This window comes from Periplaneta americana, chromosome 14 (assembly GCF_040183065.1).
Source record: "Periplaneta americana isolate PAMFEO1 chromosome 14, P.americana_PAMFEO1_priV1, whole genome shotgun sequence".
In the NCBI taxonomy this organism is placed as follows: domain Eukaryota; kingdom Metazoa; phylum Arthropoda; class Insecta; order Blattodea; family Blattidae; genus Periplaneta; species Periplaneta americana.
The window spans coordinates 82,420,285-82,444,974 of NC_091130.1; the positions used below are offsets into that span (position 1 = coordinate 82,420,285).

The following is a 24,690-nucleotide window of genomic DNA, read 5'->3' on the forward strand; positions in this document are numbered from 1 at the left end:
GGAAACGAGAATACCAGTTGGAATTACGAACGGAAAAGTTCAAATCGTGGAAAACATACTGTACCATTGAAGGAGGCCGAAACACATGGAACGCGGTATATAAGCTGGCCGCAGGGAAGCTAAGGAGTCAACCCACCTTAACAACTATACAGAAAGCCGACGGTACCTACACATCTGACATCGAAGAAACAATTACGAGTATGTTGGACTACTTCACGCCCGAAGATGACGCACAAAGTGACACTGATCAACACCTCGAGATGCGAAGACAACAGGAGGAGCCAATAAGTACACCAGACGACGTAGAATTCACATCAGAAGAAATATTCCAGGTAATTCAAAAGTTCAATCCCAAGAAATCTCCGGGAGAAAATGGAATAACGAAGAACATAATACTGAGAGTATTTACGGGATTTCCATCATCTCTAACAACCATATATAACAAATGCTTAAGCCAAGGATGCTTTCCCAAAATATGGAAAACATCACAGATCATACCCGTGATTAAACCAGGGAAGGAGGAGAGTCGGGACGTTGCAAGGTTCCGACCAATAAGTCTCCTAAACATCGAGGGCAAAATCCTAGAAAAGCTGATGATTGATAGGATAAATCACCATTTATATTCCAACTACCTGCTCAGCACGAACCAATACGGATTCATCCCTCAGAAAAGTACCATAGACGCAGCGTTAACTGTCAAAAAGTTCATAAAAGACAACCTAGATCAGAAAAGGAGTTTAATAATAACCAGCTTGGATGTAAAGGGAGCATTCGACGCTGCCTGGTGGCCCGGCATCCTCTACAACTTAAGGGAACTACAATGCCCAAAAAATTTATATCATTTAGTTAGACATTACTTCAGTGACAGAATCGTTACACTTTCCATCAATCACAGCCGAGTGGAAAAGAAAGCAACGAAAGGTTGCCCTCAGGGGTCATGTTGCGGCCCAGGACTATGGAATGTCCTCTATAACTCTCTTCTAACCCAATGTTACACACAACGAAGTAAATTAATAGCTTTTGCAGATGATCTGTTACTGATGACGGCAGGGGAAACCAAAGAAGTGGCAGAAATGTACGCGAATACCGACTTGAAACTAATAGAAGACTGGTCAAATCTATATAAGCTACAATTCAATAACAGTAAATCAAAAACGTTACTGATATCGAGGAAAAGGAAAGAAGGAAAAAGCAACATAAGTGTATTCATAAACAACAGAGAAATAGAGCAGGTACAGCAATTGAAGTATCTAGGTATAATCTTTGACAACAAGATGAATTTCGACATGAACATAAAACAAGCCTCAGAAAAATGCATCAAGCTCATAAACTCACTTGCGAAATCAGCTAAGATGAACTGGGGATTAGGACAGCGAGCCTTACTGACTATTTACAAAGGCGCTATACTACCTATACTGCTATATGGAGTACAAGTGTGGGAAGAAGCTATCTTCAAAAGAAAGAAAATGCTTGAATATCAGAGAGTGCAAAGGTTGATGAATATTAAAATAACGAAAGCTTATCGCACAGTGTCATATGAAGCATCTTGTGTTCTGGCAGCAGTTAAGCCAATAAACATAAAAATTCAAGAAATATTGGAGATATATAAAGGTACACAAATCGCCAGCGAAAATGGTACACTGACACCACCTGAAGACGCCCCGAAACTAAACGAGTGCCCCACCCAGCAGTCAGACCAAGAGTCCAAGAGGCACAAGAAAACCTACAATACAACTTAGAAATATACACCGACGGGAGTAAGATAAATGGGAAAGTCGGAGCAGCAGCAGTTATCTTCCAAAAAGGGGAAGTGATTAAGAAATTGAAGTACAAACTAAGCCCGCACTGCTCAAACAACCAAGCGGAACAGATAGCGATTCTTCAGGCACTGAAGGAAATAGAAGTCAACAGGGAACTACAGATCGGAGAAAAATTAGGTGTCGTCAACACAGATAGCCAGATCACAGTAGCACTACACAAGAATAGTCAAATCCGCAACACAACAATAGAAGAAATAAAGTCTAAAATCAAACGTCTGCAGGACAATGGTTAGACTATACACTTAAACTGGGTGAAGGCACACGTGGGACTATACGGAAACGAAATGGCAGACCAGCTGGCGAAGGAAGCTGCACAGGAAGACAGTGGGGAGGTAATATATAATAAAATACCTAGAACTCACATCATTCGGGAAGCAGAGGAGAAAGGACTACGCAGGTGGCAGGACCAATGGGAGAAGACAACCAAAGGGAATTCCAGCAGAGGGTTTTTCCCGGTAGTGCAGGATCGACTAAAACAGAGGATCCCACTTAACTGCCAAATAACAGCCATCCTATCCGGTCACGGTAAGACTAGGGATTACTATTGCAGATTCAAGATTGCTGAAAATGCAAGGTGCAAGTGCGGTCAACAAGAACAGACAGTGGATCATTTGATATATGAGTGTTCCTTACTCAACAGTGAAAGGGATGCATTAAAACTAAACACTAGACTAAAAGGAGGTCAGTGGCCGATAAGTAACTGTGACCTCGTCAAGGTCTACTTGAAAGAATTTATAACATTTGTTACCAGAATCGACTTTGACAAACGTTAAGGCAAAATGACAATATTGGTTCTTATTATAACTAGAGGAATTGTAATGATAATTGTAATCCAAATAGTTAATACGTAATCCTAATCCAAATTGTAATTCAAAGAGTTTAAAGTAGTTAAAGAATTGTATGTAGTGTTACTATGTAACGGAGCATAGAGTATAATTTAAAAAAAAATACATACATACATACATTTTATTACTCCTCTCCAGAAAGCGTGACGTCATAGCTCACAACTCAGATTTGGTTGTCCGAGTTTCAGATTAATATCGCAGTCTGGGTATTGTGGCTGCAATTCTTTACAACTACTAGGCTTAATATTATTACTACTACCACCATCACTACCACTACCATTACCATTGTTATTACTACCACTACTATGATACTACTATCACTACCACTACCACCATTACTCATTACTACTATTACCACCACTAATCCCTCTACTACTACTACTATTACCACTACTACTACATTACTACTACTGCTACTATTACTTACTTACGGCTTATAAGGAACTCGGAGGTTCATTGCCGCCCTCACATAAGCCCGCCATCGGTCCCTATCCGGAGAAAGATTAATCTAGTTTCTACAATCATATCCTACCTCTCTCGAATCCATTTTAATATTTTCCTCCCATCTACGTCTCGGTCTCCCCAATGGTCTTTTTCCCTCCGGCCTCCCAACTAACACTCTATATATTAATAATAATAAATTATTATTATAGCATACTAGGACTATTAAGACTAATTTAAAACTGACACACACAGGCACAATAATTAACCTGATATTAGTGTATCCGCTGTTTTTAATTGTGGAGTTTGTCTCAACAATTTACACTTGTTGGCAAATAATATTTCTGAAGCTAACAGTTTCTTTGGGCGTATGACTCCACCGTTAATATATAGAGCAGCTTTTGATCAAATCACCGATTTGTGTTTTTACATAACATATCCTGTGTGATAAAGTTATATTTACAGATCAGAGGATGAATTAGAGTTAAATTTAGCAGTTATTCAAGGTTACTGCAGCATACAATTAAAAATCTCAGTTAAAAAAGTAAAAGTTATGGCACTTTTGGAAAGTATCTCATCAGATCAAACGTAATAATAAACAAGATAAATGATAGAATGTCAGTCATATTAATTATTTTGACAGCAGTATAATTTATGATAAAGAAGAGGATGTACAAAGTAAATTGAATAAATTTGAATATACATGTTTGGTACAGTAAAACGAGCTGGCAGGAAAGACTGGAAAGGGTATATGATTTAAATAAGTATAAAACTATTATGGTACCTATGCTGATATATCGATCTGAAAACTGGACACTGAATAGGTCAGATAAAGGAAAACTGAGACAGACTAAAGAAGAGTTCTGTGTTCAGTTGCAGGCTGTACTCGACGAAATGAAATTAGTAACCTCACAACTAGAAATAATAAATTGGGAATATTTGACTTAAAGCATCCCAGGGAATAAAAGGGAAGGAAAAAGGAAAGGAGAAGCCCCAACCATGTCCTTTCCGCTTCACCGCTTTAGAAATGAACACATTGTAAAGTACTATCCATCAGTGGTGGATTTTAGGCGACCAGCGAGAGCCGAAAACTATGATGCATGTCTTATACAAGCGATCATCAGCACAGTGCACCCTCGGGCTAGCATCTCATCCGCGGATAAGAGAGGCACTAGCGTGCTTCCGTGGCTGCTGGCGGATATGCTTTCTACCTCTCCCTTCTGCACGATGGTGCATATTGTGGTACACTCCTTGCCCGTTACCCATTTCAGCGAGTTCTGACGACCACTGCCTTATACAATCAGTCACATAGCACTGCTTGCCTTTAGGTCTATTCGTATTGGTCCGATACATAACTGTCTCTGCCGGAGAATGTGGCGGGGGAGTTAAGGGCTTGTCCTCAATTGAGCTATTAACGCCCATGCCTGATTTAAAGGAAGAAATAAAAAAAATAAACATACGAATTGATGGAGTAATATTTTAAGAATATCTTAAACATCTGACGAAACTCCAACTAGACGACGAGACATAGGACGCCCGAAAAGAAGATGGGAAGATAAACTTGTATGATCGGAACGAATCTTCGTTCCATGCTATTCATGATGATAATGATTAGGGCTAAGAATGGTATGCTTTTACATTGCGCTTCATGCGCCTCTGACGTTAGGTACCAGTACGTAATTGCGTTGGGATGGGGGATTTGACTGTGTTTCGTTCAGTAGTGAAATTCAGTTGATCGGTTACATTACGACCGAATACTGCTATTCGTAACAGGCAACATTCAACATCTTGTAAAGAAGAATAATAATAAGATGTCGAGGACGAAATTTGTGACTTAATTTCAAATAAGGAAATTTGTAATAATGATACAGATTTTGAGATAAATAATGCTTGTGTAAAATATTTCAAATATGCCCCCATTGTTTCTGCAGAAGTGGAACCAAGTTTCTCTAGATATGAGGCTGTGTTTTCTAGCAAATAGGCAATCATTCTCCTTTGAAAATTTGACATTGTGGTTTGTTATTCACTGCAACAATATATGAAATGAAAAATTATGTAAAACAAAAACGTAATACACTATCATATTAACGCAGTGAAATAATAATGCTGATACGTCTTGTCAATGTTATATTAAGTATATTTTCTACAGACAGAAAATAACATGTAGTCAATGAAATTGTGACGAAACTCAATATTTGGAACACGAAATAGGAAAAAAAGGTAGCAAACAAGATGAAAAAAACATAACTGGATGAACATTAAGGATATTTAGGTCTGTGTAAAATTTGTGACAATTTAAAATGAGGAAATTTATTAATAATGATACAGATTTTGTGATAGATAATGCTTGTGTAAAATATTTCAGATATGTCCTCATTGTTTCTGCAGAAGTGGAACGAAGTTTTTCTAGATGTAAGGCTGTGTTTCCTAGCAACAGGCAATCATTCTCCTTTGAAATTTTGAAAATGTGGTTTGTTATTCACTGCAACAATATATGAAATGAAAAATTATGTAAAACAAAAACGTAATACACCATCATTTTAACATAATGAAATAATAAGGATAATACTAGTCAATGTTATATTAGGTGTATGTTCTACAGACAGAAAATAAAATGTCTTTAAAATAGTGCATTTTTTTAACGAAGAAAATAATGCCTTTAAATTTTTCTTTAGCAGAGAGTTGTGTTTCGAAGTCAAAGGAGTGGCTTTCAACCACCCAAATGCTGAGGACTAACTTACCGTGATGATAAGCACGAGTTCAAACGAACGAGACACTGCGTTAACTCATCCCAACTCTGAGACGTACTCAAAGTTAGAGGTGCACGAAGCGCACTGGTGGTATAACGGCATATATTTCTCAGTTAGGCCTGATGATGATGATGATGATGATGATGATGATGATGATGATGATGATGATGATGATGATGATGATGATGATGATGATGATGATGATGATACAAAAACTCGATACTTAATAATACATTTCAGTATATTCCATGTGCATCATTCCCGGACTAATTGGTTAATAAATATTGAAAACCAACAAAATGAACCTATTGTTAAGAGAAACCGCTGTACACAAGGAAACAAACTTGTACACAATATGAGAGGGGTGCAGAATCTTGTCAGGAATGCTAGAAACACATATTTGCCCGTAAATTTATTTCTAATTCAAAGTGTTGCGGCGTTTCTTACTTCTTGCTCGCACGCCATGTCAGTAGGAAGTAATGTTAGTTCCTTAGCACTGCAATAAATCTGCGTGGCCTTGCAATGTACTGTAGGCCTATGTTATTTTGAACACTTCAACCGCTGTAATGAATTTACTTAACACCACGTACTTCACACACACACGCACGCACGCACGCGCGCGCGCGCGCGCGCACACACACACACACACACACACACACAAAACCGACCTTCGTCCGCGGTATAGACTTCACAATTCTGTGAAACATCAAACTTGACAGTGAAACTGCAAAACTTGTAAATAGGATAATGAAAGTGAAGTCTTGATAATATTTAATTATAATTTAGTGTGTTTCTATTCTTATGTGGGATTTGGTAATTTGTAAATATATTTTAAGATGATTATATTATAATTGTATGTGTAATGTGTAATTTGTAAAACTGATACAGTGGAACTATGTCCATGACCTTAATGTCTTTTGATCTATCTGTGTAACTTGTATATTATCTTTATCCTTTTGTGTGTTTATTGCTTATTGAATTGAAATCTAGGATAGTGAAAGTGAAGTCTTAATAATTTGTAAATATAATTTAGTGTGTTTCTATTCTTATGTGCGGTTTGGTAATTTGTAAATTTATTTTAAGATGATTATATTCTAATTGTATGTGTAACTTGTAAAACTGATACTGTGGAACTATTTCCATGTCTTTAATGTCTTTTGATCTATCTGTGTAACTTACTGGTATATTATCTTTATCCTTTTGTGGGTTTATTGCTTATTGAATTGAAATCTAGGATAGTGAAAGTGAAGTCTTGATAATTTTTAAATATAATTTAGTGTGTTTCTATTCTTATGTGGGGTTTGGTAATTTGTAAATATATTTTAAGATGATTATATTCTAATTGTATGTGTAATTTGTAAAACTGATAATGTGGAACTATGTCCATGTCCTTAATGTCTTTTGATCTATCTGTGTAACTTACTGGTATATTATCTTTATCCTTTTGTGTGTTTATTGCTTATTGAATTGAAATCTATAACTAGGAAAATGTAGGAGTGATATATACTTAAATTATTGCTGCTGATGTAATTTAAAATTGTAACTAAGGAAACACAGGGTCTTATAATCTTGAATTAATAATGCTAATGTAATTTGAAAGTTTGTAAGTAGGAAGGTGCAAGAATTCAGAATTTGGAATGGTACTTAACTATAATTTATTCCCATCGTAAATATTATCACACAGATATTTATTAATTACGCAACTGGCAAATTTGCAATCTTAAAAATGTAATTATCTAGAAATGTCAAAACATGTAATATTACCTATGTAATGGGGCATGCTGAAATATATATACTGTTAAAAAAAATAAATAAAAAAAGACACGCACGCACACACACACACACACACACACACGTTGACTGTGACCGCGTGGCCTAATGGATAAGGCGTCGGACTTCGGATCCGAAGATTGCAGGTTCGAATCTTGTCGCGGTCGAACGATATTTTATGTATTCTTAATTTAGACAAATTTATAAAACTAATTACTATATTTGCTTAAAAATGCTCCTTCAGAAGAATTACTACTCTGTAAGTGATAGTTTTGGTGGTACAATACACAGGGGCGAATGTAAGAAAATCCTTGCATTGGCAACGTATGCTAAGAAGGCATTCATTCTAAATGGCGTACGAATACAGTACTAGACATAGGCATTCAGCCACTACAATGTGAGTACAGCTGCACTGTTGGCACATAGTACGTCACGAAAAGTGAGAGACGTAAGTTTTGTTACGCGAGTTGCGGTGGTCAGTAAGTAACAATAAATATAGGTGAAGTTAAACATACTTACACACCGGTTACTTATTATTAAGGGTTACTTATTATAATATTAATTAAAAATCACACTTGCATTCTCTGTGTTCATTACTTATAAGAACTCCAAACTCCTCTTCATTTTCATTATTTATTTATTGTTACTTACTTACAAATGACTTTTAAGGAACCGCAGATTCAGTGCCGCCCTCACATAAGCCCGCCATCGGTCCCTATCCTGTGCAAGATTAATCCAGTCTCTACCATCATATCCCATCTCCTTCAAATCCATTTAATATTATCTTCCCATCTACGTCTCGGCCTCCCCATATGTCTTTTTCCCTCCGGCCTTCCAACTAATACCCTATATGCATTTCTGGATTCGCCCATACGTGCTACATGTCCTGCTCATCTCAAACATCTGGATTTAATGTGAGAAGGAGGGAGGTGGTACGATCATCCACTCTTCCTCTATATTTCTTATAGTGGCTGTTATCGCCAGGTGGACGGTACATTGGAAGATTGGATGTGCGCAGTGGAAGACTTTTAGAAATAAATAGTGTGAATTTGTATAACAAATATAATTAACAATAATGAATAACAATATACATGAATGATAAATGAAGTAACAAAGAAATATGAAATAAGCGAATGAAAATATCACCAGTTAATCTGAACAAGTACAAAACTATATCTGAATCGTGAAAGTATTACTAGACTGGGCAAACATACTTATAGGTCATAATACAGTCTAATATGCCCAGCTCTCCATAATCAATAACTGAGCTATTAACCATCTAGTCGTGAAAACACTCTCTGAATATATATATATATATATATATATATATATATATATATATATATATATATATATATATATATATATATAACCATCTAGATATAAAACTCAACACAAACGCCCAGTCACTATACTAACTCAATACATGGCCCATTCAATCACAGATACCATACAATCTGACTAACCAAACTGAACATATACATAAACTCAATAACACAAAGACTTTACCCAGTATAAAGCGTGACATGACTGATCACTATACATTACCAATTCCACATACGTCTCACATAAACTGTGCAAATTGCACTAACAAGAATCTCTGTACTTTACAATTAACAATGCCCAAGATATATATATATATATATATATATATATATATATATATATATATATACGTTATATAAGTAACAGACGATGATTTCAAATCTCAATGATTGTTTCAATAGCAACGGAAGCTCAATGCACTCGATTCCTAAATAGCGGATGAGAACCAATAAATCTAAATGGAGCAGGGAAAATACTAGAACAATTATATGAGGCCCATACTATTCTAGTTCATTACAGCGTCAAATAGAACGTAACCCAAAGATCGCAATCGCTGCGCTATCACACAAACCGTCTTGGGACATCCAAACCTCACATATCAAATCATATCTCATCACGTAATCCCCAATCATCAAACCTCACATATCAACTTATACATCATCACGTGATCCCCAATACAATATACCTCATATATATATATATATATATATATATATATATATATATCAATTTATATATTGCTCGACGCAATCACAATTACTTGCCCCCAAGACGTATCACTAGCAAGCGATATTTCAAAGTACGATCCAGTACAATCTCTCAAACACATACAATCGAAAATAAAAATATCACGACGCAAATTTACCTACTCCACTAATACAAATCTGACACAAGTTGTAAGCACGCTAAATCACAAAATATACATCAGAAACAAAGTTCCATATAATGCGTAAATATTCAAAAGAAATATAATGACGCACTGTTCTCGAACAATCTATCACGATAAACTTAAGTTACGAGAATTGAAAACAGTTCGAGCTCCATTTCGCGAGTGCACGTCAACTGCCTGAATGAAAACTATCAATGCGGGCTGCAACTCCTAAGTACTGTTACCCATACGGCTTCCAACTCCTAAGTGATGTTATCTCTACGACGTGCGAGTCCTGAGTGTGATGTTATCTCTACGGCGTACGAGTCCTGAGTGTGATGTTATCTCTACGGCGTACGAGTCCTGAGTGATGTTGTCTCTACGGCGATGCGAGTCCTGAGTGATGTTGTCTCTACGGCGTGCAAGTCCTGAGTGACGTAGGATATAACTGCCCGTGACCAAGTAAACTCACTTTCCCTCTCCCCTCGTGAGACGTAATCAACCGGCCAATGGGATAATTTGGATAAGAAAATGAAAGTATCCGTAGCGCTATCTATAATATAACGTCTGAGAGCGCTCTGACGGACGAAGTGACGTACTAGGTGAACGGCTATGATGGCGGGCACGGCTCAAATGTTCCTAATTATGTCAGGTGAAGAATACAATGCTTGCAGTTCTGCATTGTGTAACTTTCTCCATTCTCTTGTAACTTCATCCCTTTTAGCACCACATATTTTCCTAAGAACCTTATTCGCTAACACCCTTAATCTCTGTTCTTCTCTCAAAGTGAGAGTCCAAGTTTCACAATCATACACAACAACCGGTAATGTAACTATTTTATAAATTCTAACTTACAGATTTTTTGACAGCAGACTAGATGACAAAAGCTTCTCAACCGAATAATATCACGTATTTCCCATATTTATTCTGCGTATAATTTATTCCCGAGTGTAATTTATATTCGTTACTGTTTCTCCAAGATATTTGAATTTTTCACTTCTTCGAAGGATAAATGTCCAATTTTTTTTAAATTTCCATTTCGTACAATATTCTGGTCACAAGACATAATCATATACTTTGTCTTTTCGGGATTTATTCCAAACCTGTCATTTTACCTGCTTCAAGTAAAATTTCCGTGTTTTCCCTAATCGTTTGTGGATTTTCTCCTAACATATTCACGTCATCCGCATAGACAAGAAGCTGATGTAACCCGTTCAATTTCAAATCCTCTCTGTTATCCTGAACTTTTCTAACCGCATATTCTAGAGCGAGGTTAAAACGTAAAGGTGATTTATTATTACTGCCCACTAGAGCTCAAATTTAATATAAATAAACAATAAATTTGACTTATTATTGATAATTATTTACACGAGCGTTTGTTATAAAATAGAAATATACAACTCTTTAACAATAGATATAAAAGAAATGTAGACATAAATTGAAAATGTGGTTTATAATGAATCAGAATTAAAAAGGCATCAAAAATGTAATACGAGGCGCATCCAGAAAGTAAGTTTCCCATTTAAAAAAAAAGAACACACACTTTCAGGAAAACATTTATTGGCAACAGGTACAGCAATGTTTCGGCTATTTTTCAACATAGCCACCATCAGAATTGAGACACTTGTCGTATCGTGGGATCAACTTTTGTATCCCTCTGTCGTAGAACTCTGTCGCCTGTAAATGGAACCAGCGTGTGACAGACGTCTTCAGCTCTTCGTCGTTGCCAAAACGCTCACCGGAGGACAGGAATTTCTTGAGGTGCAAGAAAAAGTGAAAATCGCTGGGACCAAGATCAGGACTGTAGGGTGGGTCATCAAACAACTCCCAGCCAAATTCCGTCAAAACAGCTGCTGTGCGCCGAGCCGTATGTGGACGAGCATTGTCATGGAGGAGCACAACACCTGCAGTAAGCATTCCACGCCTCTTGTTTCGAATGGCACGTCGCAATTTTCGCAGTGTTTCACAGTAACGGTCAGCGTTCACTGTTTCACCTCTTGGAAGGAAGTCAATGATCAGAATGCCCTTCCTGTCCCAGAACACCGTGCACATCACTTTCCGTACCGACAGCGTCTGTTTGAATTTCGTCCTGACCGAAGATCCACTATGCCGCCAATGCATTGACTGCTGCTTGGTTTCCGGGGTGAAGTGCGAAATCCAAGTCTCATCGCCCGTGACGATCCTGTCGAGGAACTCGTCGCCGTCATCGTGATACTGTTGCAGAAATGTCAGTGCTGCTCCTAAACGTTGCATTTTGTGTTCGGGTGTCAGGTTTTTCGACACCCACCTGGCACACACTTTTTTGAACAGCAGGTGCTTAGTGACAATCTCATGCAACAAGGATCGCGATATCTGCGGAAAATGGCTGCTCAGCTCCGTAATCGTGAAGCGACGGTTCTCCATAATGCACTGCCGCACCAGCTCAACACGATCATCATTGATGAGGGACGGTCGCCCACTGCGCTCGCTCTTCATCATGGACACTTTGACGACCTTCGGAAAACTGCCTACACCAGCGACGCACCATCTGCTTACTCATGATGTTCGGCCCATAGACCTGACAGAGCTGCCGATGAATTTCAATTGGCGCAATGCTTCTTGCATTAAAGAACTTTATTACCGATCGAACCTCGCTAGCGGCGGGAGAAGGAATAAGAGCTTCCATTTCTGACCACTGCTGCCACGCTACTGGCACCAGGCGGGACTTGTCCGGCTGGCATATGATTGATACGTCATAGCTCTGTTACGCATGCGCAATTGACACCGCTAATAACGTTTACTTTCAAGGGGAAAGAATCGGGAAAATTACTTTCTGGATGCGCCTCGTATATCGATAATAAATTGTAGGACCTTCCTCTGTGAGTGTAGAATTTTCCTTTTGCGTGTAACAGACGAAACACTAGATCCACTTGAATCTTATCAAGAGACATTGCTACTGTACGTAACTATTATTGTTCAATAAAGACTCTTCAGTACACACAGAAAACAGTCCACGTCTGAATTTGAAAAGACAGTCTATCTTTATTTATAGCTAGAGACTTCACAGCATATGGTGTTCTTGTACCGTCAAATTCTGATTTCGTAGGTTTATCGAATGACACAGCTTAAAATACAATCCTGGATATAAATATTAGCCTATGCGCGTAAAAAAATACGCGTCAGCGAAACTTCGCGACGATTTACCTAGGCAACACCGCCTCACTACCACTGGCTAGTCGACATAGACCGGCTTGAACTAGCTCCGCCTTATATGCCTTCTTATTCTGAAAGCGCTTTATTTCCTTCTCATATTCCTAGTTAATTTGTATGCTCTTTAATAATTATTTAACTGGTTTCAAAGAGACAGAGTCGTTGCTATGAATAATAATAATAATAATAATAATAATAATAATAATAATAATAATAATAATTCTGTTCCTCCTGTAAAAAGGCACTGTCTGGTGTCTCAAGATCGCTGAAAAGGAACGAAAATACAGGAAACTTGAATTAACTTTTGTATTTTTTTCAAAAGTCCGTACATGAGTTATTTACAACCTGTAAAGTAAAAAAAAATATATATTCTGCACCGACGTGTAGATTACGTCATCCAGTTTCGGAAATGAAACTACAGTTGAATATTTTATTTTTGTTTCGATTTAGAAATGAAGAGTATTATTACTTCAACATCGTAGATGTCGCTATGTAAAAAAATCGAAAAAGTGGTCGCACAGGTCGCTCTCGATGCCGAGATAATACTGGGAGAATCCGCGGAGCACGGCCAATTTCAAACGCAACTTCGGTGTCCTCATGTCCGTAGCTAGGGGAGGTGGTGTCATTGTACGTGTTCACTCAAGTTACATTGGTTCATGGCCTAATTACTAATAGGTATTAGACTGTTGCTCATAGTCTTGTTACAGTATTCATTTGAATATCTGTCATTTTATATTTTTCATGACGGATCCCGGAACGGGTGCCCCAAACGTGACGCGCGAAAAAACGTGTTCTACAACTAAAGTCGGCATTAACAAGAGTTAAGCTTACTTGTATGTTGCAACATTTTGATTGATAAATTAGTATCTGTGTCGAAAATGATATGCTTTTAAATTATTCCATTCTCATTATCTGAAAAATGTAATAAACCTCCTACATCTATATTAAGTATTAAATTACATAAGTCTGATTGTTGTCTTATGCAGTGTAAATGTCCGATTATTAAAGAGTCCTCTGAAGTTAAGTATTTAGGCATAATTTTCGATAATCATTTAAAATGGAATCAACACATTAATTACCTTTGTAATAAATTACGTAAAATAGTATATTATTTTGTTTTATTGAGGAATTACTTGTCAATAAGTTTATTACGCACAATATATTTAATTTTATTTCAATCGGTAATTGTGTATGGAATTATAGGATGGGGTAGCTCATTTAAATCCAATTTTAATCCACTTTATTTATCACAGAAGAAAATAATTAAAATATATCTTCATGAACCTATTGATTTTCCATCTCAAAATTTGTTTTTAGACTTTAATGTACTTAACGTAAGATAAATTTATTATATTGTATTAATAAAATTCATACATAAAAATCGAAATAATTTTGAATTGTATTCTCATAGTTATGAAACAAAAGGTATGAATTCTTTAAGATTGTTTGAACCAAAATGCAACACTGTTACAGTATTTAATCATTAGTAGTAATTTAGGCCCAAGAATATATAACAAATTTATATTTAAATATCCTAATCTTGTCAATTCTAAAAGTTCTAGAATTAAATTTAAAAAGTTATGTATGGATTTTATAAAACTTGAAAAATTGTAAATTTAAATTTATATACTATAATTGCATAGTAGACTAAGACAAATTGTATTGTATACTTATTAATTTCAATTCAGGAATCCGTCCCTGAGCACGAGTTCTCCTCTTTCAGGGGTCAGCTAAAGTTTTTCTATATATAATATGTGTTAAGATGTTATAATTATTAGCAAAATAATAATAAATAAATAAATAAATATAAATATCTTCCATATTCTTGATTTTCGATTACTATAAGTGTTACCAGTATTTGTAAGACCAAATGCTCTACCAGTGACACATTCGATTCTAGCCCTCAGCTATCTCAAAAACCACCATTTTGGATGCAACTTTGAAATTTTAAATGTAAAGGGGGTTATGTAGGTACTCACAAGCAAACGTTCTGATGGGGGCAGATAAAATAGTTATTTTTTTTCTTTCACCGTGTTAATAATGTCAAAATAAGTGCTTATACAAATTTTTGCCACTCGACCGCAATTACGAGGGCCGTAAAAAATAAGTTCGCCAGGGGCCGTTAGCAGAAAAAAAACACAATTTCATTGGACAAATTTATTGGAACAGGCACAACAATTGTTGAGCTACTTTTCAACATATTTTCCATCGGAACTGAGACATTTCTTATGTCATGGGATCAACGGAGAGAGATGCACACTCAGTCAAACGCTGGTTCCGATCTGAGATGGCTAACTTCTAGGACACAAAAATTGATGCCATGGTATGACAAATGTCTCAATTCCAGTGGGGGACCTATTGATAAATAGCGCAACAACTGCTGTATCTGTTTCAATAAAATCTTTCCATACAATTGTGCTTTTTTCTATAAACGACCCCAGGGAAAATCACTTTCTGGATGGCCTCGTAATTGCGGTCGAGTGGCCAAAATTTGTATAAGCACTTCTTTTGACATTATTAACATGGCGGAAGAAAAAATTTAACTTTTTTATCTGCCACATCAGAATGTTTGCTGTAAGAATTATGTGAAATTTTCTGAAAAAATCAATGGCGCAATCCATTTTGAGATATCCCCAATCGTTTCCAAGTTATTTAAAGATAACTGTCATAATGACACGAACATTAGTTACTGCATCAACAGATATTTTGTAACGTGGTACAGTAATAAGGAGGCTTTGGAAAAGATATTTTTATGAAATTCTGGTAATTAACTTTTCCTGCTTTACTGTTTGCTTAACCTGTGGCAGTTTCATTGCATTATTGTGATTATTTTAATCTTTTCTATAACAAATTTCTTGATTTTCGTGATGACATTATCGAAAGAGAGAAGAATTGATATCATTCTTCATTCTAGTGGTTAGCCACAGAAATTTTGTAGCATACTGGACGAACAGTTCCCTGGACATTGGATTGGTCGTCATGGACTAGTAGAATGGTCAGCCAGGTCTCCAGATTTAATACCCCTTGATTTTTTCTTTTGGGGATTACATAAAGGGCTTAGTATATGGAGAGAAAATTGAGAATGTGGAACATTTAATGAACCGTATCATTGAAGCCTGTGCTAAAGTCACTCCGGAAATGCTACAAAATGTTCTCTCCATATTCTGGTAGAGCGTTTGATCTTACAAATACTGGTAACACCTATAGTAATCGAAAATCAAGCATATGGAAGATATTTATACGATTCCAGACTTTTGATTCACCCTGTATATTTCTAACTTTATCATTAGATTTAATATCCCTTACTCCCGTGCATAAATCATTAGGAACATTGCCATAGCATTCTAATTTCTGTATTGTGAGCCAATATGGATTTAAAATATGCACATATGAAGTAGCACACATTCAATTTCATCGATAATAAATGTATGATTCATTACTTTATCAAGTGGAGCTTTTCGGTAGAGTCCCTTAATTGAAGAAAGTTGCTTCATACATAGGAATTTCACAATATTTTGTTACTAGCTGTATATTACGAAATATTTGAAATTCTGATGTGCGACTTTCTGCGTGATTCTTTAATGTAGATACAGTATTTGTTGCCTATAAACTATAGAAAGCACTGTAACATTTGATCAAAATGGGGAGTGTTCTCACAGCAGCATTTGCGGTGAGCGCATTCCGCGTTTATGGTTCCAAACACCTGGAAACGGCAGACTTCTGCAACAGAAACAGAAGGCATGTACGCCAAATTAAACTTCTCCACAGGGAGAATTGGTTTTGCTCCATTTCCATCGCTAGTTCCGGACCTCGTGGTGAACACTTTGGACTGCAGCGGTTATGCTGCCGGCAGCTTACAATCGATGAAAGTGATCAGAGTTTCAACTCTGTAAAAAAAACCTCCGTATTTGTCAGTACACCCATTTATTCCAACTTTGGCAGTAGCGTTATAGCTATTCTGCAATTGAAAACGAAAAGGAATACAAAAATCTACACGTTGACATTTTATACTATTGATATCAAATTTTAAATCCTATTTTATTGTCACTTTTCAATGCATACAAGTTAAGGCTGGTTCACAAAAAAACTTGGAACTATAACAACTAGAACGAGAACGTAAATGCTGTTAAAATAATGTATTTAAATGTGAGCATTCACAATTAATTTTCACGTTCCCGTTCCCGGACTCCGGAAAGGTTCTCGTTAATTGTGAATGCTCACATTTAAATGCATGTATTTTAACATTTATTGTTTTCGTTGTCGTTTCCGTTCCCGGTTTATTGTGAACCAGCCATTAGATTTGCCCGTATATGAGCACATGTCTTAAGGTATGGCGAACGAAAATTCTGATTCAAAACATACAGAATGAACTGTAAGTAATGTCATTAATTTCAGGGGGTTACTCTTTGAGATGTTTCAAACAAAAAATTTCAATAAAATTTTGCTCGTTTTTGTTTCCTTTTCGAGATAAAAATTATTTATATGAAATATTTCATAGTGTGTTTTGGGGAAGCCATTGATTTAATTCCCAATATGTTCAGTCAGTTTATGAGAGAATAGTGTATTATGATAAAAATGTAAAAACAAAATAGTTTTGTCCTTAAAATGTGCAGAAATTTGATCTGAAAAAAAAAACGTAACTTTTGTTCTGATAGGGAATTTTAAAATACCGGTATTATATTTGTTCAGATGAAATTTCTGCGTATTTAATGGACAAAAATAAAGTTCTTTCAATCATTTGTTATCATAAAACACTGCTCCCTTAAATTTACTGAGCATACTGGGGATTAAATCAATGGCTTTCCCAAAACACACTATGAAATGTTTCATATAAAACAATTTTTATCTCGAAAAGAAGCAAAAACGAGCAGAATTTTATTAAATCCTTTGTTTGAAATATCTCAAAGAATGACCCACTGAAATTAATTACATTACTTAGGGTTCACTCTGTATATGCATACAACCTGCGGAATTTCTGAGAGTATATTTTCAGCACCAGAAATATCACGATTATTGTTCAGGAAGATTTCTAATAATCACCACATCCAGGTTATTCCAGTATGTGAGAAGGTCACGCACGCAAACTAGAGATTATTATTATTATTATTATTATTATTATTATTATTATTATTATTATTATTATTATTATTATTATTATTCTCCATGTGCCAGCTACTCTAGCTACTTGGGCGTCAGGGAACACTCCCGTATGCTGGTGGATCTCTCGAACTGGATGTCCTATACTGGTGCATATAGAGCCGAAGCTTCTTATCCAATAGTCTTGAACTGTTTTTGGTGGCATACGTACTCTCTAGATCAGCGGTGACCAAAGCGGATGTGTGATTACATAGTGTATCACAGACATTCAAACGGGTACGAGGAGTTTCCTGTACATTGCTGTGTGTTTCATTCACGTACTGAAGGCAAGAAGTGGCGGTATCATGTCGCACTACAAACTCTGTCTCTACAAGCAGTAAGAGGTGGTTTCGTAAAGAATGAGAAGGAGAACTTCTTTGTTGTTCTGTCGGACAAAATGTAATATGTTTACTTCGCTCAACGGTTCAATTAGGAGTATATAGAAACATTAATTGCCACGCTGAATAATGTATTATTATTATTATTATTATTATTATTATTATTATTATTACTGACTACTAAGGATATGTTTATATAATTCGTCTGTAGGTTACGTGCATGAATATTGATATTTTTAGATGTTCTCCCTAGATGGATAAAATTATTAGGTTTTATCTCAATTTTAATCTTCTTAATCTTTAGATGAGGGTAACTATTTATTAGTTACTCATTTAATAATAATATTGTAGAAAAATTGATTCAATATTATGTGCCAAAGAACTGTTAAATGCCAGGAATTGACATGTCTCAAATCATAGCCAGGAAGAGAAAGATGAGATAAATAAATAGTAAGGAAGTCAGCTACGTAATGGGGTTTGAAATATCTCGTGCTCTAAAACCTTTTAATAGAATAGAATTTCTCAAAAGAATAATGATTAAAATACCTTAAATAACTTGTCCATAAGAAATTTTTAATTTTGAAAACTACGAATTTCTAGACCAAATATCGAGAGAAGAATTTACAAAATTTCTGATTATATTCAAGAGGAAGGTTAAAAAAAAAAAAAGAAGAAGCAAGAAAAATCATTTATGCTCGACCATGCCGAATGTACTAATTATACACCTGGTAGCAGCCCTTTAATGGATCTCATTAAAGTACACATATTCATTAAAGTTCAGGTGTTCCACTAATCAGAAAACACCATTGTAGCAATATGAAAGCGCAAGTATCGATTATTTTCGGATATGCAATCGAAAGACAACTAGCGAAACGTCACGGAGGCTGGAAACCCAATACTGTCGCAGAAGGTTATGTTCTGTTACTATAATAATTAGCGTTAATTGTAAATAATATTCAAATAAATTCAATTTGTCATCTCGTTTTTCAATGTCTAAATCAATTTCAAGGTTATATCAAGATTAATGTTTATTTTACTCTCTAGATTATATCAAGGTCAATGACATTTGTTTCTCGGAAAAAATCAATACTTTCGCGTCTGCGCACATCTCACAATTTACGAGATATTGCACAAGGTCAGTTCCGCTCCCCAGTCAGATAAGGATAACATGAATACTTATGAATAATTTCAAGTTAGAAATATGGTCGAGCATAAAAAGTCGTATGAAACTTGCCTATAATGGTAATTAAGACGCTCGTATGAAAATTATGAAACTCGCTTGCGCTCGTTTCATAAACATACTCGCGTCTTAATTCCTACCATTATAGGCTCGTTGCATAATGTACTATTATTATTCACTGGCTCTTGATGACAGCAGCGACATTACTGATAGGCTACAGCAAAGCTTGAGATTTTTATCCGCGGGATTGATCAAGATGTTAGTACAGGAACCAACACAGGTTGTAGTTTTCATGCCAAGTACCTTTCCTCCGTTTCCTTACTTCATAGGCTGTCTGTTGCTTGAGTTTTGGTCACCGCTGCTCTAGATGCTACACGTTACAGCGATCTAGTTATAGCCTACGTCTACTCCGCTAGCTACAAGTTATTTGTGGTGATTGTTGCAGGCCAAGGTGACGTTCGAGGTGTGGTACAGCGCGCCGGATGGCTCCGCGGGCTCGTGGTCGGGCGGCGACGCCTACGAGGCGCTGGACGACGACCAGCAGATGCTGATAGACATCGAGCAGAACATCGCAAATCTGGAGCGCAGCTTCTCGCAGGGTCGGCGTGGCAGTTGGCAGTCTGCCGAGGGCGACCGCCCCACGGCCTCCGCCTCCAAACCGCCGCTGAAGCGCGGGGGATCACTCAGTGCGCCAGAGAAGTCGCCGGCGCCGGAAAGGAAGCGGTAAGAGACGCACTGCGGGTGCATGGCCACTGCTACTATTGGGTTTACTTGACCTCCTGTAAGCACTAGACTTGTATTCTGCTTGCTTGACCTTGTATCAAGAATAATCAATATAGTAACTCGCTTAATTCTTAAAAAAAATTCCCTGCTTATAATGTATGTATCAAAATGTTTAATACTGGGTACAGCAGAGGAGGCAAGACCTGTCCTGTGACTTCATCATGTGCCGAGGCTGTATCACCATTGGGTATGGAGAGGGAAGATAGGTTTTAGTCTGAGATGCTTCAGTGTCGGTAGATTCGTATAATATTAACCATCATGAAACAAACTCTCTTTCTCATAGCTCTTTTTTCTCCTTTCGCACAGTTCAGATATCAGGTATATCGCCTCCTCATCTGTAGATCTTCTTAGTGCAATTTTCTAGTGAAATTCGTAAGAAAACTCTACAAGCTGTAAAATTTACGAAAATGATAAAATTAGTGTACTTTATTTTCGCGAATGAATATATTTGTTTTTACAAACATTTCTAAGCTGAGTATATGTAGGATTTCGAAGGCCGTCAAAACTTTCGTATTTAAAAATGAACAATTGAGAAATGGTATTCGTTATATTGAAACAGTAATTTTTGAACAGTTGCTGTTATTGGGTTTACTTGACCTCCTGTAAGCACTAGACTTGTATTCGGCTTACTTAACCTCCTATCAACATAATAATCAATATAGTAACTCGCTTAATTCTTTTATAAAAAAATTTCTGCATATAATGTATGTATCAAAATGTTTAATACTGAGTACAGGAGAGGGGGCAAGACCTATTCTGTGACCTTATCATGTGCCGAAACTGTATCACCAATGGGTATGGAGGGGTAAGATAGGTTTTAGTCTGAGATGCTTCGGTGTCGATAGATTCGTATAGCCTAATATTAACAATCATGAAACAAACTATCTTACTGATAGATAGCTCATTCTTTCCCCTTTCGCACAGCTCACATGCCAGGTCTCGCCTCCTCATCTATAGACCTTCTTAGTGCAATTTTCTAATGAAATTCACAGAAAAACTCTACAAGCTGTAAAATTTACGAAAATGATAATACTACTTATTTTCGCGAATGAATATATTTGTTTATGCAAACATTTCTAAGCTGAGTATGTGTAGGATTTCGCTGCGTATTTAAAAATGAACTATTGAGAAATAGGTCAGCATTATACAGAGTGATTCACGAGGATTTGCCGTCCCTTTCGGAGCTTATTTCCGAAGACATTCTGAGCAAAATAGTCATATAAACATTTGTCCTGATCTCAATATTTTCAGAGTTACACTAATTTGAAATTGTTTGTAAAATAGTATTTATTATTTTTTTACTTTAAGGGTAAAAGAATATTACAGATAAAGAATGAACTATTCAGGGTAGCATTTCTTTAATTAGTTAATATTCTAAAGGTAAAAATGTGTTGTGAATTCCATAGTTGCTTCATAGAGAATTTTTTTTCGATTTTTAGCTATAAAATTACATTTTCTTACGCATTTATCACAACAATTGTTACAAATCACGCCACTCTTGTAAATTCTTAAAGACTATACAATAGGATGCAAAATTAAACTATAAAGAATCAAATTCCTGAAGTCGTATGATTTGTAACAATTTTTATGACAAGTGCTTAAGAATGATGTCATTTTAGTTAAAAATTGAAAAACAAAATCTGTACAAAGCAACTGACAACATATCTTCAGCTTCAGAACACTAGCCAATTAAAAAAATGCTACTTCTGAATAGTTCATTCTCTATTTGCAATATTCTTCTACCCTTAAAACTAAATAAAAAAGGTATTTTACAAACAACTTCAAATTAGTGTAACTATGAAAATATTGAGATTAGAACAAATGTTTATATGACCTTTTTGCTTAGAATGTCTTCGGAAATAAATGACGTTAAATCCTCGTGAATCACTCTGTTCTAACAGTAATTTTCGAACAGTTGAAAGGACTTTCTGAACTAACTTGATTTGCTAAATCTACTTCTACTTCTACTTCTTTGGGTAACAAAATTGATAGTACCTAAGGCTCCTATATACATTGGCTCCTATATTTTATATTATACATTGAGACATACATATTGGAGTAATTTTCAGCATAAAGGAAAAGCCGTAGTATGTCAATACAAGGAGTATATATCCGTTAATTCATGGATTCGAGACCATCGTGCAATGAATGGCAAGAGACTATCAAAATAACAGAAAATATTTTTGCAGTTAGGTCTATACCCGGACGATCTCAAAACGATCATCTCTTTAGGCGCTGTCTCAGAGAGATAGAGATTTGCGCACGTTTTGAGACGCTAATCTAACTTTGGCTTATTAAAGAATACGCATCATAAACATAACATTCGTTCAATTATTATAGTTACAGCAATAAGATGCAATGACTTTCAGGTTCTCGAAGAAATCCACGGCCTAGTTTCATTATATTGTCTATTTCAAACATGGCCCCCTGCAAATATAGTACTTTATTGGACTTGCATGAGGTCCTGTAAACACTGTAAATTTTATTCGACTTGTATGGCCTTCTGTAAACACAATAATTTTGTTAGGCTTGCATGGTCCTCTGCAAACACAGTACTTTTCATTGGACTTGTATGGCCTCCCTTAAACACAATAATTTTGACTTGAATGGCCTTCTGTAAACACCATAATTTTATTACACTTGTTGGTCCCCTGCAAACACAATATTTTTATTCGATTTGTATATAGTTCTGCAACCACTATAAAATAATTCGATTAGCATAGCCTTCTGCAAATACGATGATTATATTAGGCTTGCATGGCCCCCTGCAAACACAGTAGGCTATTTTTTATTGCACTTGCATGTAGTCCTGTAAACACTATAAATTTATTCGGCTTGCACGGTCTCCTGTAAACACCATAATTTTATTAGGCTTTCATCGTCCCCAGCAAAGACAGTACTTTTTATTGCACTTGGATGTAATTCTGTAAACACTATAAATTTATTCGGCTTGCACGGCCTTCAGTAAACACAATAATGTTAATAGGCTTTCATCGTCCCCAGCAAAGACAGTACTTTTTATTGCACTTGGATGTAATTCTGTAAACACTATACATTTATTCGGCTTGCACGGCCTCCTGTAAACACCATAATTTTATTAGGTTTTCATTGTCCCCTACAAACACAGTACTTTTTATTGCACTTGCATATAGTCCTGTAAACACTATAAATTTATTCGGCTTGCACGGCCTTCTGTAAACACAATAATTTTATTAGGCTTTCATTGTCCCCTACAAACACAGTACGTTTTATCGCACTTGCATGTAGTCCTGTAAACACTATACAGAAGGCCGTGCAGGCCGAATAAATGTAAACACAATAGTTTTATAAGACTTCTATTGACCCCTACAAACACAGTACGTTTTATTGCACTTGCATGTGGTCCTGTAAACATTATAAATTTATATATAATATATATAACTGCCAATTATAAATTTATTTGGCTTCCACGGCCTTCTGTAAACAACATAATTTTATTAAGCTTTCATCGTCCCCTGCAAACACAGTACTTTTTACTACACTTGCATGTAGTCTTGTGAACACTATAAATTTATTCGGCTTCCACGGCCTTCTGTAAACAACATAATTTTATTAGGTTTTCATCGTCCCCTGCAAACACAGTACTTTTTACTGCACTTGCATGTAGTCTTGTGAACACTATAAATTTATTCGGCTTCCACGGCTTCTGTAAACAACATAATTTTATTAGGTTTTCATCGTCCCCTGCAAACACAGTACTTTTTACTGCACTTGCATGTAGTCTTGTGAACACTATAAATTTATTCGGCTTCCACGGCCTTCTGTAAACAACATAATTTTATTAGGTTTTCATCGTCCCCTGCAAACACAGTACTTTTTACTGCACTTGCATGTAGTCTTGTGAACACTATAAATTTATTCGGCTCGTACGGCCTTCTGTAAACACAATAATTTTAATAGGCTTGCATCGTCCCTTGCAAACACAGTACATTTTATTGCACTTGCATGGCCTCCTGTAAACACAATAATTTAGATTTTCACGGCCTTTGTAAACACAGTAATTTTAGTCGACTTTCTTAGTCTCCTACAAACACAATGCTTATTATTGGTCTTGCATGGGTCCCTATACTAAAGTACTTATATCACATTTGTATGGTCTTCATTAAACACGAAAATTTTGCTTTACCTGCATAGCCTCCTGTAATTATAAGAAATGATAAGGTAACTTTGTCTCCCTAATATCTTTCAATAATGTCTAATTTATG

At 36.1% G+C, this 24,690-nt stretch overlaps 1 protein-coding gene and 1 non-coding gene across 2 annotated transcripts in view; both read left to right on the top strand.

The window, feature by feature from the left end:
- Positions 1-24,690, top strand: part of LOC138713513 (otoferlin-like) — a 1,213,561-nt gene that overhangs the window by 981,105 nt on the left and 207,766 nt on the right. Inside the window, exon 4 of the mRNA XM_069845682.1 lies at positions 20,109-20,386. Within this exon, the coding sequence (XP_069701783.1) occupies positions 20,109-20,386 (278 nt within the window). The remainder of the gene's footprint in view (positions 1-20,108; positions 20,387-24,690) is intronic.
- On the top strand, positions 7,721-7,793 carry TRNAR-UCG (transfer RNA arginine (anticodon UCG)). The gene has a single exon. It is a non-coding gene; the product is annotated as a tRNA-Arg (tRNA).